Here is a 15,699-nt window from a genome sequence, read left to right on the forward strand (position 1 = left end):
CCTTGGCATTGACTCACAATTAGGAAAGCCACCTTAATGTCAACAGGTCATGCACTCAACAACATGTCTTTTGTGGAGTGACAAACCAATCCTGATGAGATGCTAAAGATCCAGAGCAAACGCTTACCAAACCTTTTCACCACTATAGATGGAAATCAATCGCAACGTCCTCGAGATTAACATGGTCATGGGTGCACCACACAAGCTGAAGCAGTGGCGGAGAAGCATTCGCTGGGAGCATGAGGATGAGATCATAACACACTTGGGAGCATGACCGCGTTGATAAACATTTGAGCTGACAAAGTCCTTATAAGATTGCTGATACAGTTTTGGGACTCAACTAAAGTGATTTTCAAGTTCGTCGATTGTAAATTGACACCAATACTGGAAAAAGTTACTAGCTTTATGGAGTTGCTGTTTGCCGGGAGAAAACCAATAGTGCAAGTTGTTATGCCCGACCACAGGTTCCTTCATGCATTGGGTCTAACAAATAACAATAATTTGAGAAACATTGAAGATGGATGGGTGATCTTAGACTAGCTGTTAGACAGATTCAGACACTGAGAATGTTACGAGTGCATCTTGAAAAGTTTCAATGTGATCAAACAACGTGGGAGAGTCTATGCCCTCTAACCCTTTCTCTGGTATTATTGGGATTGATGGTCTTCCCGCAAAGAAAGGGACAAATCAATATCAACCTTTGCCCATGATCTTGGCAACCTTTCGAGGGAATCTGCAAGTCACCCTTGTTCCCATGATATTAGCAGAGATATTCCGAGGATTGTCAGCATGCTCCAGAGGATATGAATTTTTAATGGTTGCAACCTACTACTCCAGATATGGGCCACAAAATAATTCTTTCAGAGGGAGGCAACCGTCGACTATTTTGTGGGCATCAGTAACATGATCAGGAGCCAAAACGAAAGGATGAGGCACTAGGTTACACCGCACGAGCAAGAAGAGTGGCGATACATGTTGATCCATTTGAGTGGAGAGTTTGTGAACTGGAAGCTTTCATGGTTAAGTAGTAGGGAAATTCTGAGGAGCCCCGGAAAATACTTCATCAAGTTAGTGGGATTTGAAGGAATTCGGCCATATGCACCTCTGCTGGTTCTAAGGCAATTTGGCCTGATCCAAGATGTTTCCCTTTTGTCAAGGACAACTTTATATGAAAATGATTACAGCGAACAAATTCAAATCCCGAGGGTGAGGAGACATCAAGATGAATGGAATGACTTAATCATGATGCCGATGGGTCACAATTCTTGGTGCATGCCTGAATACTTCGTGTAGTCAACGAGGAGGATGAGTTGGCTAGACCTAGCAGGGAAGGGTTGACTAGACTAGAGGATTCAGCAGCAGCTCTGCAGATATATCACGAGAGTTTTCCTCACTATCTCGTCACTACCCCCATGCATCGACAAGTGATTCCAGGGTTGGTCGACTAGCCGCCACCTGAGGACGATGATCAGGTGATTAAGTACATACGAATTGAGTCAGAAACAGAGCTGGAGGAAGATCTTGAGTAAGATCCTGAGTACAACAATGACGAGGAGGAAGAATAAGTCGAAGAGGACCCCGAGGAGGAGCCTGAAGAAGAAAGCTTGGGAGGTGACTCCGAGGATGATTATTAAGTGGCTGGTTGATTTCCCTTTATCTTTTACCCCTTTTTTCAATTCCCTAAGGGCCAACAATTGAGCCCATGTAATCTTATGAACTTTGAAAAACAATGTTGTAACCACCGCTCCTTTCTCTTGTAATCCATAAGTCTATCAATGAAAACTAAATTTTGCTCCGGATCTAAATGTGTCTAAATCTGATTGTTAGTCGAATGTTCGCGACATAGGCCGATCTTCGGCAAAGAGAGGTCCTAATTATCTTAGGAAATGCGGTTATCTAAATACGTGAACTAATTTCTATATGTGCTAATATTTGTTCAATATCTAAGACCGACTTCTACTTTTCCTTATTTTATCGCTTTATTTCTTTATTTTTACCCCCGAAAATAGAGGTTGGTTTGTGCTGATACTTAATACTGGCTGAGCCACGGTACAATCTGCTATCCAAGAGAAAGATGTCTGTAACTAATGACCTGGCCAGAAATGCTCTAGTAATAGCCGATAACCCAGGGCAATAGGGGAAAAAGGACGATGCCCAGAATGACGAGCACGTTGCCAGGATACCGCAATAAATAGAATCACTAAGAGAAAAAGTATCCGGGAGCTGGCACGCCTGGCCATGATGACGCTTCCACAACCACCCCGCTTCCCTTCCTTAGATTCCATCCCTGATCATTTCCCTCCAACCACCCGACATACAACCAGTACCCCAACCTCTGTCACCACAAAATCCAACAACCATGGTTATACCACCTGTAACTCTCGTAAATCCGTTAAACCCCCTATACATACACCATATATCCTAAACTATGTCCAAACACCACAAAATCCACCAGTCACTACCAATTTATTTCATAACCCTCCCCGTGACAATGTCAATTTTGCTAACAATCAGACCCAATACATACTTGCGGCACACACCGCCATCCTTTTAGCGATATGTTCCACCTATATATGCCATCTCGGAACCTACCTTCACCACGCCCGTCACGGTCAAAGTTCCATACGAGATCAATTAATATGTTCAGAACAGTTGCGAGTATTGAGAAAGCAGATAAAGAATCTCCAGGTTTCTCGAGGGAGGGAGATCCTAGATTATGAATACTTGTGTATACATCTTGATATTGACATTCTCGCAGGGTATAAGCCTCCAAAGTTTGACATCTTTGGTGGAACGGGTGATCCCCATGTGCATTTGAGGGCCTACTATGACAAGTTGGTCAGGGTAGGAAGAAATGAAAAACTGAGAATGAAGTTATTTATAAGGAGTCTGACAGGAGAAGCGCTTACTTGTCATACCCACCAAGACCCTAGGAATTAGAGAGAATGTAAAGACATGGCTGAGGATTTTATAAACATTTTAGGTTTAATATCAAGATCACTGCAGACAAGCTACCAGTAAGGCAATACAATCTGGTTCAATAGGTAGTGGGAAGAAGAAGAAGGAGGAAGTAATAGCAATTGTCCCCTACTATCGGTCCAGTCATCCTCGCAGAACAACATCCTAACCCATAAACACCCATCATTTACATCAACCCACCTACACCCCAGTACATAACGCCAAATCGTACTATAATGCTCAACCTCAATACAATCCACCCCAAGCCTATATAAATCCAAACCCAACACGACCATATGCCCTAGTCTAAATAACCACCCACCAAAATAGACCCGCCTATGCACCAAGGCGACACCCAAACTTTGAAGAAAGAAATCCCAGAAATTACACTCTGGTCGCTAAAACCTTAGCTCAGTTGTTTGAGAGGATGAGAAGACCAAGATTAATATACCCAATGGACGAGATAATAACCGACCAACTCTCCAAATATTTTGATGCAACCAAGCATTGTGCCTACTATTCGGGTGTTCCTGGGCATGATACTGAGGACCGTTATAGAGAAGTATGAGATCGAGCTGCTAATCAAAAGTGGAGCCATCTAATGTACCCCGACTCCACCAAATATAAATCCTAACCTACTGCCAAACCATAGAAATTAGGGAGCCAACATGACCGCATTGGATGAGGATTATTATTTGAAGGGGACCATCATCACTATTAGGAATGCCGAAGCTGCAAGAGTGCCACCACGAAAGACTCTAATGATTACTGTGCAGTTGAAACCTCCTGTGATGGTCCAAACATACCAACAAAGGTTCACCGCCACTATCAGAGATTAGGAGAGTCAAGGCTACAAAATAGTACCATGGACTTACCAGTCAAAAGGAAAGGGTAAAATGACAGACTCCGCAACTGCTCACGGGATGACCAGATCAGGAAGTTGTTACGCTCTAGAATAGGTAAATTGAGGGAACCCGAGTAGAGAATTTAATCAATGAAGAAACATAACAGATGCCGAGGTGGTGAAATTTTGGAGGAAGATACCGGTTAAAGAGTATTTCATGGAAGAACAGTTGAGGAATACCCTTGCTCACATATCTGATCATGGATTTGTTGATGAGCTCCGACGGTCATAGGGATGCTTTGGTGAAGGTGCTAAGCGGAGTAAGTTTACCAATGAAAACTACCAGCGAGGCATTGGCAACAACCATTGGAAAATGGTCAAAGCAAACATGATCTTTTTTCGAAGGAATGAACTTCCTGTGGAGGGTATGGATAACAAATAGAGCTCTGCATATCACAGTCAAGTGTAGGGATAAAGTCGTGTCTCAAGTGATTGTTGACGGAGGATCCGGAGTAAGCATTTTACCGTTCTCAACTCTGCGAGAATTGGGTATTCATCTAAGGTAAGTAAAGGAAAGCCATGTAAGAGCGAGGGCTTTTGATCGGTCACAGAAAGATGTCATCGGAGAGATCTGCTAAGCCTTACAGATTGGACCAGTTGAGTTCCCAATATTGTTTCAAGTGATGGACATTCGTCTTTGTATATCTTGTTGCTGGGGAGGCACTGGATACATATGGCAGGGCAGTTCCTTCCACCCTCTGTTAGTGTATGAAGTTCGAGTGGGTTTGACAAGAGATTGTGATACTGAGGGAGTGGAGCCAGTCATCTTACTTGGAGCATGTGGTCCCTTTCATAGAAGGATTAGATACGCCTTTCATGCAATCAAGATCATGCAAACAACGGAAATGGAGGAAAGTGAGCAGAACCATGGTATACAATCACCGTACAGGTCGGAGATGGAAATGAGATAGATGTTTAAGTATGGGTACCAACGAGGGACTGGGCTGGCAGCCCGATAAGATTGGATAACATAACCAATTGAACCGAAAGGGCAGAAGGGTACCGCTGGCTTGGGGTATCAACCTACAACTGAAAAGACTTATACTGGTAACCCAGTGAAGATGGTTTTTGTACCAGAGAGTGTTCCGGGTCAGAGCTCACCACTAGAGGATTAAATCGTCGATGGAATGGGAAGATTGTTCATGACTATGATTTGAGGAATGTTGCGGCAAAGCTGATATCAAGACACCAACTATTCGGGATGCCAAACCAGGAGAGACCTTACAGAATTGGACCACTAGTCCATCTCTGGTTCGCCGAGAGTCTTGGTACTGTGGAATTGTAGTAATTTTGAAAAAATGCATGGTCAATTGAGGCATGAACCATGCTTGTAATTTTTTGACAATTACCTCTCTGAACGCTGAGATGTTCCTTTTGATGAAATAAAAAGAATTTGTTTTCCTAAAATCTTTGCAAATTCAATTTTTAACTCTTATTTATACTTGGTTTTCCTTTTTCAGTAATCCAATCGATAAAAACCTGCATTCTACGATTATGACATGTAACAAAACCCTTGAGAAAAATGATCCAGACTACGAAGAATACGACGAAAGCATGATGCTCGATAACCTCCCACAAGAGATCGAGCAGCTAGAGAGCCAGAAGAAGCCCAACCTTGAAGAAACAGAAGTAATCAACTTGGGAAGTGAATAAGACATAAAAGAAACTCAAATGAGCATCTATCTGAAGACAAAGCAGAGGGAAGAATTGGTAGATCTCCTATGACAATACATCGATGTATTCGCTTGGTCATATGATGACATGCCCAGACTAAGTATCGACATCATCTCACACCGGTTGCCCACCGATCCTACCAGACTACCAGTCAAGAAAAACCTAGAAAAGTCAGGCCAAATTTGAGTCTGAGGATAAAAGAAGAACTGACAAAGTAGATTAAGGCAAATGTGGTGAAGGTCACTGATGTTTGGCATATTTCGATATGTGTTGATGTTACTTTACCCATGTTTTAACCACTTCTTGATGTTATTTAATCTTTAAAACGCCCAACATGGTGTAATTATTGGTTTGATGACTAATTAAGTTATGTGTGACGATTTAAGGTGTTCGGAGTGCAAAATATGAAGAAAAGGTGGTTTAGCCAGAGGAAGAAGGGTTGGATGCGTCGCATCCAACCTAGGAAAACATCATCCTGCATGCAACCTTAGCAGTGAAGTTGGGCCATAGCGTTCGCCATCGCGTGCGAAACTGGGAAGTAGAAGAGAAGGCTGGATGCGTCGCGTCCACCCTCGCATGCAAAGCTGAGAAATAGAGGACAAGGTGGATGCGTCGCATCCACCTTCGCAGGCAAAAATTGAAATGGAGGACAAGGTGGATGCGTCGCATCCACCTTAGCATCAATCCCTGAAGCCGATTTGGACTAGGAATAGGAGAGCTTTGGCCCACGACTTTTGTACGCAATATATAAGCTAAAAACGCCTCTTTTAGGTTATCGAACATATTGGGAAGGGGGAAAAAAGCCACGACAAAGCTGTGGAGGCCGGAATTCATCAAGTTCCATCTTTCTCCCACCAAACTTAGTAATTTTTATGTTTCTTTATATGATTTGTTGTTTGGCTACCATGTCTATATGGAGCTAAACTTCACGTTCTAGGGTTGTGGTTCTTTCATGACTATTGTTATTCGGATATTGATTTTGACTTCTTGATTTATCATATTAGTTTATTTATTCAATCTTGCACTTAATTATTTAATTGCTTGATCACCAATTGAATATTATCTACGAATCTAGAATTGAACTCGAAAGTGGGAATTCTATATTGCATATAGGATTGAGTAGAGCAAGTTCTTGAACTCGGGCATCGGGGGACGGATTCGTAGTTAGGACAGACATATACCTAATTGCCTTGCTTGGTTGATTTACAGGAATTATAAATGCGTTCTTGTTGATTCTAACTCCATAGACATATAGGCGTTAGGTTAGCTTGAATAGGCGAGTAAGAACTCGACAGATTCTTATGAGCAATATTAACCCTGTCAACCAATAAGCTAGATAAATTAGTCTGTCAATTCAATTGAAGAATACAATAGGATTGTTAGATAGCCCATAACCCTAGATCGTTTTCATTACATTGATATCATAAAAATCTGCTCTTTCTCTGTTCAAAGTTCATTATTTATATTTTTTATTTAATTAGTTTAGAATAAAATATTTTTAGATTTAATTCTTGTTTAGATAATTAGGATAGTCTAATTTAGTTAATAGTTAATCATAAGTCCTCGTAGGTTCGACATCCGACTTTTAGTCACTTTATTACTTGACGACCGCGTATACTTGCGTGAGTGTGTTTGGTCGCAACAAGTTTTTGGCGCCGTTGCCGGGGACTTAGAAATTAACTATTTTTCTACATTAGGCTTTTACTTTTATCTTTACAAGTTTTTTTTTCTTCTCTTTTTTAAATATTTTATTTTTATAACTATTTGATTTTTCTCTTAGTGTGTTTCTAGTTCTTTCACCATGACATCTGGGGATGAAATATATAGAGGTAAGGTTATTGATGAAGACTCTTGGTTGACGGAAGACTTATATGGCCCGTCATTTTGGGCTTGTCATGACCTGAACTCTTGGGAAGCTGAATTTGAATATGGGAGTAAGGGTTGGTATTGGGACGAATATTCTCGATTAAGGGAATATGCGGAACGACGTTGTCTTCTGACAACGTTGGTGAATGATTGGTCTAAGGAGAGAGATGATCTTGCACATAAAATTGATAATTTTGGCTTGGCTGTGCATAACTTGGATGCAAATTTGAATGAAAAGGTTGATGCGTGTAATGGCCAACAATTTAATGATGAGTTGTGTGAAGCTGAAAAAAATCTTCTAGACCAAATTGAGAAGCTAAAACGAGAATACCAATCATTAGACCATGTTTTTCTTGAGGAATCCAATGTTGAGAAGAATGCTCTAGAGTCATATGAGGGAATAGATAACATTACTTTGGGAGACTTGAGTGTGTGTATATATGGGGATGTAAATAGTAGTACAATTCATGAGTTAAGGCGTATTAGACCTCATTCCAATCATTTTTCCACATTGTGTTTATATAGTAAGATAGCAATCGAGCCATCTGAGCCAATGAGGGGGTCAAAGGGTGAGGATGAGAGTGCCTATATTTTTGAATTTGTTGTGCCAAAAAGCAAAAATTACATTCCTCATCTAAAGGCCGAGAAGTGTAGAGTGAAAAATTTATTACTTGGCCTGGTTATCTTTGTAGCCCCACCACTGGAGCATAGCCGCAAACTGTATGCCATGTTAGGGGCTCAATTCATAAGTTCGAGGTGGAGGCAAAAAGTGGTTCATGTCGTGCCGCTACGTTAAATCAGGCGCTTGTTGGGAGGCAACCCAGCTTTACTGCTTTCTTTTATTTTTGTTTACATTTTATTTTATTTTATTTTTATTATTTTGTAGTATTTATTTTTGTTTTGTAGGATTATGAGCATAGGAAGCAAAGCCATTAGAAGAGTGCAAAAGCGAGCTAGATGGTGAGGACTAAGTGTGGGGTGCCCACACAAAGGACGATGCCTGGGGAAAATCTGAGTACCTCGTGAGCGCTATTGCTTCGGCCTTTGGCCTACCAGGGAGTCTCGTTTACCCTCTTATTATTTATAATGTGCATTGAGGACATTGCAAAATTTTAAGTGTGGGGTGAGGAGATCGTTTGGATGAGTTTCTGTGCTATTTTAGCTTAGTTGTAGTACTCATTCTTAAGTGTAGTAGCTTTTGTGAAAAAAAAAAAAAAAAGAAATTAAAAAAAAAAACAAAAAAGTAGAAAAATTGGACTTTTCCCGACGATTGATCTCCTAGACAGTTTTCTTGAGGGATTAAAGTCTAAACAAAAATTCAAAATATGTCTTTTAGCTTTCTTTAGGTAGTAATAATCCCCTGTGGTTTTTCTTTGTGCCTCGGTTCTTTTCCATGGGATGTAGTTTGAACCGGGTAGCTTTTTTCTTTCCGAGTAGATTAGGAATTTAGGGAATAAAAGGAGCAAGAATGATGAACCTAGGCGCCCTTGACTTGTTTGATAGTAACATATTTATGCTTTCGCATGTGTAGTATCTTCTGTATGATTTGAATTTATTGATGATGCCTTGTTAAATTGGATAGCATGTTTTGTGGCGCCTATGTCTCGTTTACATGACTTATGTTCACCTTGTGTTTAATACTTAATATCTCGTGGCTCCGTGAATACTTGCATTGCTTGAGAGTCGGAATGTGATCGTCCTTAGTGAGTCATGTGCCATGTGTGGTGAGGTTTTTTGTGTTGTCCATGTATTGTACTTGTGTCTAGAACTTGCCCGGTATGTGAGTTGAAGCGAAATTTTAGGTGATGCTCGGTTTGAAAAATAATTTTAGGATTTCTTTGATCTTTTTGAGCTTATTGCTTATCACAAATAAAATCTATCCCTAGTTAACCCTTTTGAGCCTGTAGACCTTTTATTTGGTACCCACATTACAAGCCTATACCCTTTTTATTCTTAATTGACATTGTTTTGATCCTTTTACCTCTTAAAGCACTTTAATTGTTAGATGAGCGCTAAAAGAAGTAAGAAGGGACTAAGTGTGGGGTGACTTTTGAGTGGAACCAATGAAAGAAAGAAGGGTGCACTTATTTTGTAAAATAATACACCACTAGCGGAAATTGAAAGAAAAAAAAAGAGAAAAATCTGAAAAAAAGAAGAAAGAAAAATATAAATGAATAAATTGTTATCTTGTTCTTGCTAGTGGGTATGAACTAAAGTAGTGCTTAAAGAAAAAGGGACTGTTTTGGGGGTGATATTGTTTGTGAAATTGAAGTGGGGTTGAAGAAAAAAATGCTTAAAGTAATTTTGTGATGTATTAAAGTGCTTAGGAGGGTGAGTCACTATTCCTTAAATATATCCTACCCGTCCCTTAGCCCACATTACAACCATGAAAAAGTCCTAATTGATTTTAGATCGAGCGAGCTTTCATTAGTAGAGATTTACATTAAGGGCAAGCCTATGGTACCAATTGCATGCATGTGACTTCTTTGTGAGAGTGAGCGATTTTCTTTGATATATGTGAGTCATTAAAATATATTTGATCATGAGATTCGAATGTGTGGATTGAACTCGCTCTCTTGTTCTTGTTGTGAGGGCACATGGTTTCACGAGGGATAGGTAACGTTATTAGACTTCTCTATGATGTTGGGTGTTCAAGCCATGAGTGCATAGTGACATTGAGTCGGTTTTTGAGGTTAGGGTTGTTGTGAGCATGTTGTCTTTGTTCGAATATGTTTAAAGAAGGGCATAAGTAAAGGGAAGTGTATGTGATGCATAGTCTAGAGCCTAATTGCTGCAAATAACCATGGTCATAGGTGCAATGTGCTTTGAATGATAAGAGCTTAATTTTGTTTCGTCTACTATAGGATGGTTTGTTCGAGGACGAACAAAGGTTTAAGTGTGGGGTAGTGATGTTTGGCATATTTCGATATGTGTTGATGTTACTTTACCCATGTTTTAACCACTTCTTGATGTTATTTAATCTTTAAAACGCCCAACATGGTGTAATTATTGGTTTGATGACTAATTAAGTTATGTGTGACGATTTAAGGTGTTTGGAGTGCAAAATATGAAGAAAAGGTGGTTTAGCCAGAGGAAGAAGGGTTGGATGCGTCGCATCCAACCTAGGAAAACATCATCCTGCATGCAACCTTAGCAGTGAAGTTGGGCCATAGCGTTCGCCATCGCGTGCGAAACTGGGAAGTAGAAGAGAAGGCTGGATGCGTCGCGTCCACCCTCACATGCAAAGCTGAGAAATAGAGGACAAGGTGGATGCGTCGCATCCACCTTCGCAGGCAAAAATTGAAATGGAGGACAAGGTGGATGCGTCGCATCCACCTTAGCATCAATCCCTGAAGCCGATTTGGACTAGGAATAGGAGAGCTTTGGCCCACGACTTTTGTACGCAATATATAAGCTAAAAACGCCTCTTTTAGGTTATCGAACATATTGGGAAGGGGAAAAAAGCCACGACAAAGCTGTGGAGGCCGGAATTCATCAAGTTCCATCTTTCTCCCACCAAACTTAGTAATTTTTATGTTTCTTTATATGATTTGTTGTTTGGCTACCATGTCTATATGGAGCTAAACTTCACGTTCTAGGGTTGTGGTTCTTTCATGACTATTGTTATTCGGATATTGATTTTGACTTCTTGATTTATCATATTAGTTTATTTATTCAATCTTGCACTTAATTATTTAATTGCTTGATCACCAATTGAATATTATCTACGAATCTAGAATTGAACTCGAAATTGGGAATTCTATATTGCATATAGGATTGAGTAGGGCAAGTTCTTGAACTCGGGCATCGGGGGACGGATTCGTAGTTAGGACAGACATATACCTAATTGCCTTGCTTGGTTGATTTACAGGAATTATAAATGCGTTCTTGTTGATTCTAACTCCATAGACATATAGGCGTTAGGTTAGCTTGAATAGACGAGTAAGAACTCGATAGATTCTTATGAGCAATATTAACCCTGTCAACCAATAAGCTAGATAAATGTCAACCAATTATCCCACATGGTTGGCGAACATCGTACCAGTACCAAAGAAGGATGGGAAGATTAGGATATATGTTACTCTCGAGATTTCAATAAAGCTAGCCGAAAGGATGATTTTCCTCTACCAAATATTCATATCTTCATCGACAACTGCGCGAAACACGAGATGAAATCGTTCGTGGATTGTTTCTCTAGGTACCACCATATTCTGATGCACGAAGAAAACGTGAAGAAAACATCATTCACCACGGCATAAGGAGTTTATTGTTATAGGTTCATGCCATTTGGTCTCAGGAACGTCGATGCTACCTACATGAGGGCCATGACAACCCTCTTTCATGATATGATTCACAAGGAAATTGAGGTACATATGGATGACATCATCATCCAGCCTCGGAAGAGTGCAAATAATTTGAGTGACTTAAAGAAGTTCTTCAAACGCTTGCGGAGGTACAATTTGAAAGTGAATCCTAAGAAGTGTGCATTCGGAGTCCCCACAGGAAAACTGCTAGGCTTCATCGTTAGCGGGAAAGGCATAGAGTTGTACCCTTCATTGATCAAGGCCATTCAAGATCTGCCCTTGCCCAAAAGCAAGAAGGACGTGATGAGCTTCCTCGGCAGATTAAAGCACATTAGCAGGTTCATAACCCAGTCAACAGTAATCTGTGAGCCTATTTTCAAGTTTTTGAAGAAAGATATTGCTACAAAGTGGACGAAAGAATGTCACAAAGCTTTCGAAAATATCAAGGAGTATTTGTCGAATCTGCCAGTGTTAGTTCCTCCTGAACCTGGAAAGCCACTATTATTATACTTGTCCGTTTAGGATAATGCATTCGGATGTGTGTTGGGACAGCACGACGAGACTGGATAGATAGAACAAGCTATCTATTACCTAAGCAAGAAGTTTACACCATATGAAGCCAGATACACCTTGTTAGAACAAACATGCTGCGCTTTGGCATGGATCACTTAGAAGTTGTGGCACTACCTTCCAGCATATACCACGCATCTAATATCTCGACTCGACCCGCTTAGGTATATCTTCCAAAAGCCAATGCATACATAAAAGTTGGCTAAATAGCAGATTCTTCTCAGTGAATTCGATATTGTGTACGTGACGCAAAAAGATATCAAGGGGCTAGCATTGGCCGATCATCTTGCAGAAAACCCGATGGACAAAGACTACGAGCCATTCCCCACATATTTCCAAGATGAAGAAGTGTTGTTCGCAGGAGAAGACATTGCCGAGTCATACCCAGGGTGGAGAATATTTTTCGACGGAGCAACAAATTTCAAATATGTAGGGATTGGGGCAGTCCTAATCTTTGAGTCAAGGTAGCATTATCCTACTTCAGCTAAGATAAGGTTCCCTTGCACAAATAATATGGCAGAGTATAAAGCATGCATCACCGGGATAAAGATGGCAGTCAACATAAACATCAAAGAACTTTTGGTCTTAGGAGATTCTGATTTCCTGATACACCCTGTTCAAGGTGAATGGACCACCAAGAATGTCAAGATCCTTCCATACTTGCATTGCATAAAAGAGTTGTGTAAGAAGTTCACCAACATCGAGTTCAAACATGTTCCCAGAATCTAGAATGAGTTCGCCGATGCCCTTGCAACCTTGTCATCTATGATCCAGCACCCAGAATTACATCGACCCCATTAAGATAGAGGTTTGAGATCAGCATGCATACTGTTTCCACGTAGATGAAGAGACAGATGATAAGCCTTGGTACTTTGATATCAAAAGGTTCCTCAAAGCAAGAGAGTACCTAGAGAATGCCACCAATGGTCAGAAGCGAGTACTAAGAAGACTAGCAAATCACTTTTTCCTTAACGGCGAAGTCATGTACAAGAGGAACTCGGTCTTGGGTCTATTAAGATATGTAGGTGCCACAGAACCAACAAGATTACTGGAAGAAGTACATGCAGGAACATGCGTGCCTCACATGAACGGTTTCACTCTAGCCAAGAAAAGTTTAAGAGCAAGATACTTTTGGATGACCATTGAAAGTGATAGTATCCATTACATGCAGAAGTGTCACCAGTGCCAGATCCATGTGGATTTCATCCGGATTCAACCTAAGGAGCTGACCGTAATGGGTTCTCCTTGGCCGTTCGCCGCTTGGGGCATGGACGTGATTGGACCTATAGAACCAGCCGCATCAAATGAACATCGTTTCCTCCTAGTAGCCATCAACTACTTCACTAAATGGGTCGAAGCTTCTACATACAAGACCTTCACGAAGAAAGTAGTGTCTGATTTTGTCCGTAACAACATAGTCTGCAGACTCCGGATCCCATAGTCAATCATAACTGACAACGCAACCAATCTCAATAGCGATCTCATAAGGGAGATTTGTGAGATGTTCAGAATCATCCACCATTATTCCATAGTCTACTAGACACAAATAAATGGAGCGGTCGATACAGCCAACAAAAACAACAAAAGGATCTTATGGAAGATAGTGGACAATCACAGGCAGTGGCACGGAAAGCTATCCTTTGCCTTGTTACCAAACCACTATGAGAACGTCCGCTGGAGCAACGCCTTACATGTTGGTATATGGCACAGAAGTTGTGATCCCCTCAGAGGTCGAGATACTATCTTTGAGAGTAATTCAGGAAGACAAACTAGATGATGCAGAATGGATACGTGTCAGGCAAGAACAACTCGTGCTCATCAATAAAAAGGGAATGGACGTAGTATGTCATGGTCAACTGTATCAAAATAGGATGGCCAGTGTGTTCAATAGGAAGGTGAAACTTTGGGAGTTCACACTATGGCTGCTGGTTTTGATGAAGATATTCCCTCATCAAGAAGAGGCCAAAGGAAAGTTTGCAATGAAATGGCAAGGTCCTTATGTGGTCCATGGAGTATTGTCGGGAGGAGGTATCCTAGCAGAAATGGACAGCAGAGTCGGCACAAAACCCATCAACTCAGAAGCAATCAGGAGATACTACATTTGAAGAAAGCAAAATTAGTGTTTGGTTATAACAAAACTATACTCGGCCTGACTTCCCACGGTGGGATACATAGGCAACCTACATAGGGTCTGGTCTCCCTCCCCCGTTCTGTAATAGAATATCCAAACATCATTATTGTATGTATTCGGAACTACGCCACGATTTGATTTCCTTTGGCGGGAATATGTAGGCAATCCATATCGAATTCAGTCATCTATTGTAATTGAACTACATTTTGTACGCAGGCAGTCTGCGTTAGACTCGTCTGCTTCATTTTAATTCCTTATCATTTTGCATCTATTGTAATTGAATTATATTTTGACCTGATTCTATTTGGATATGTATGCTGCCTGAGTTAGGCTCGGTCATTCCATTCCATTTTATTCCATCATAATTCATTCATCATCCTCAAACTACATTCAGACATGGTTCTATTCAAATACGTAGGCCACTTGAAATGATTCAGTCATAACCCTCGGAAAACCTTTATAATGCATTTGTTATATTATGACACGATCAGAACAACAAAAAGCTACGTCATCAGTGGAATCTCTAGAAATCATCGTCAACTGGATAGAATCACCCAGAAACGATATTCACGACAAAGGGAACTTCCAAACATGTCATAATCCGGAACAACAATATTTTTCCACAATTATAAACAATTTTGGAAATGTTTTTTAGAAAATCTATCTTTCCACTTACCGAACTTTGTGGCATAATCCTCCAGATCCGGGCAAGGCCAGGCCTGCAATCAACACAAACAACCCCCCATTAAGAACTCTTCTTTGAGCGCACGACCGACAAGAATCAAAGGATGCTGGAGCACACTAGGAATAATGACGGACCCGCTACAATCTCAGGAGCCCCTACCCCTCCATCATTATTCAATTCGTTTTCTCATATTGTTAAGGACTAACTCCAAAGTCTTTACAGGTATTCCCGAACCAAGTCTCCGATACATTCGAAGTGCACTGTATATAGCAAACTCTCTGTTGAAGAAATATGTATCTCCTTTTACATATCAATTCGTCGTCCCCACCAATCAGAGCCCTATATATAGCAAACCGCTTGCTCAACTAGTCAGAGCACCTTGTAAATATCGAGCTACTGGCTTCGCCAATCGGAGCCCTGTATATAGAAAACTATTCTCTTCGTCAACTGGAGCATTTCGCACAGATCACATCATCACTCCGCCATATAGGAGATTCCAATTAGATAGTTGCATTGTTTATCTCAAATGTTTTGACGTTTACTTATGCAGCTAACAGGCATTTTACACTTCAAGTCATCTACTCCCATAGTGCGGAGGTTTATACAT

The 15,699-nt window shown here is 40.7% G+C and overlaps 1 protein-coding gene across 1 annotated transcript; it reads left to right on the top strand.

Moving 5' to 3' along the window:
* Nucleotides 1-13,937: 13,937 nt before the first annotated feature.
* On the top strand, nucleotides 13,938-14,381 carry LOC142167231 (uncharacterized). The gene has a single exon (XM_075227389.1). It carries the CDS (start codon nucleotides 13,938-13,940, stop codon nucleotides 14,379-14,381), a length of 444 nt encoding a protein of 147 aa, XP_075083490.1.
* Nucleotides 14,382-15,699: the final 1,318 nt, after the last annotated feature.

This window comes from Nicotiana tabacum, chromosome 12, assembly GCF_000715075.1.
Source record: "Nicotiana tabacum cultivar K326 chromosome 12, ASM71507v2, whole genome shotgun sequence".
NCBI classification, from domain to species: domain Eukaryota; kingdom Viridiplantae; phylum Streptophyta; class Magnoliopsida; order Solanales; family Solanaceae; genus Nicotiana; species Nicotiana tabacum.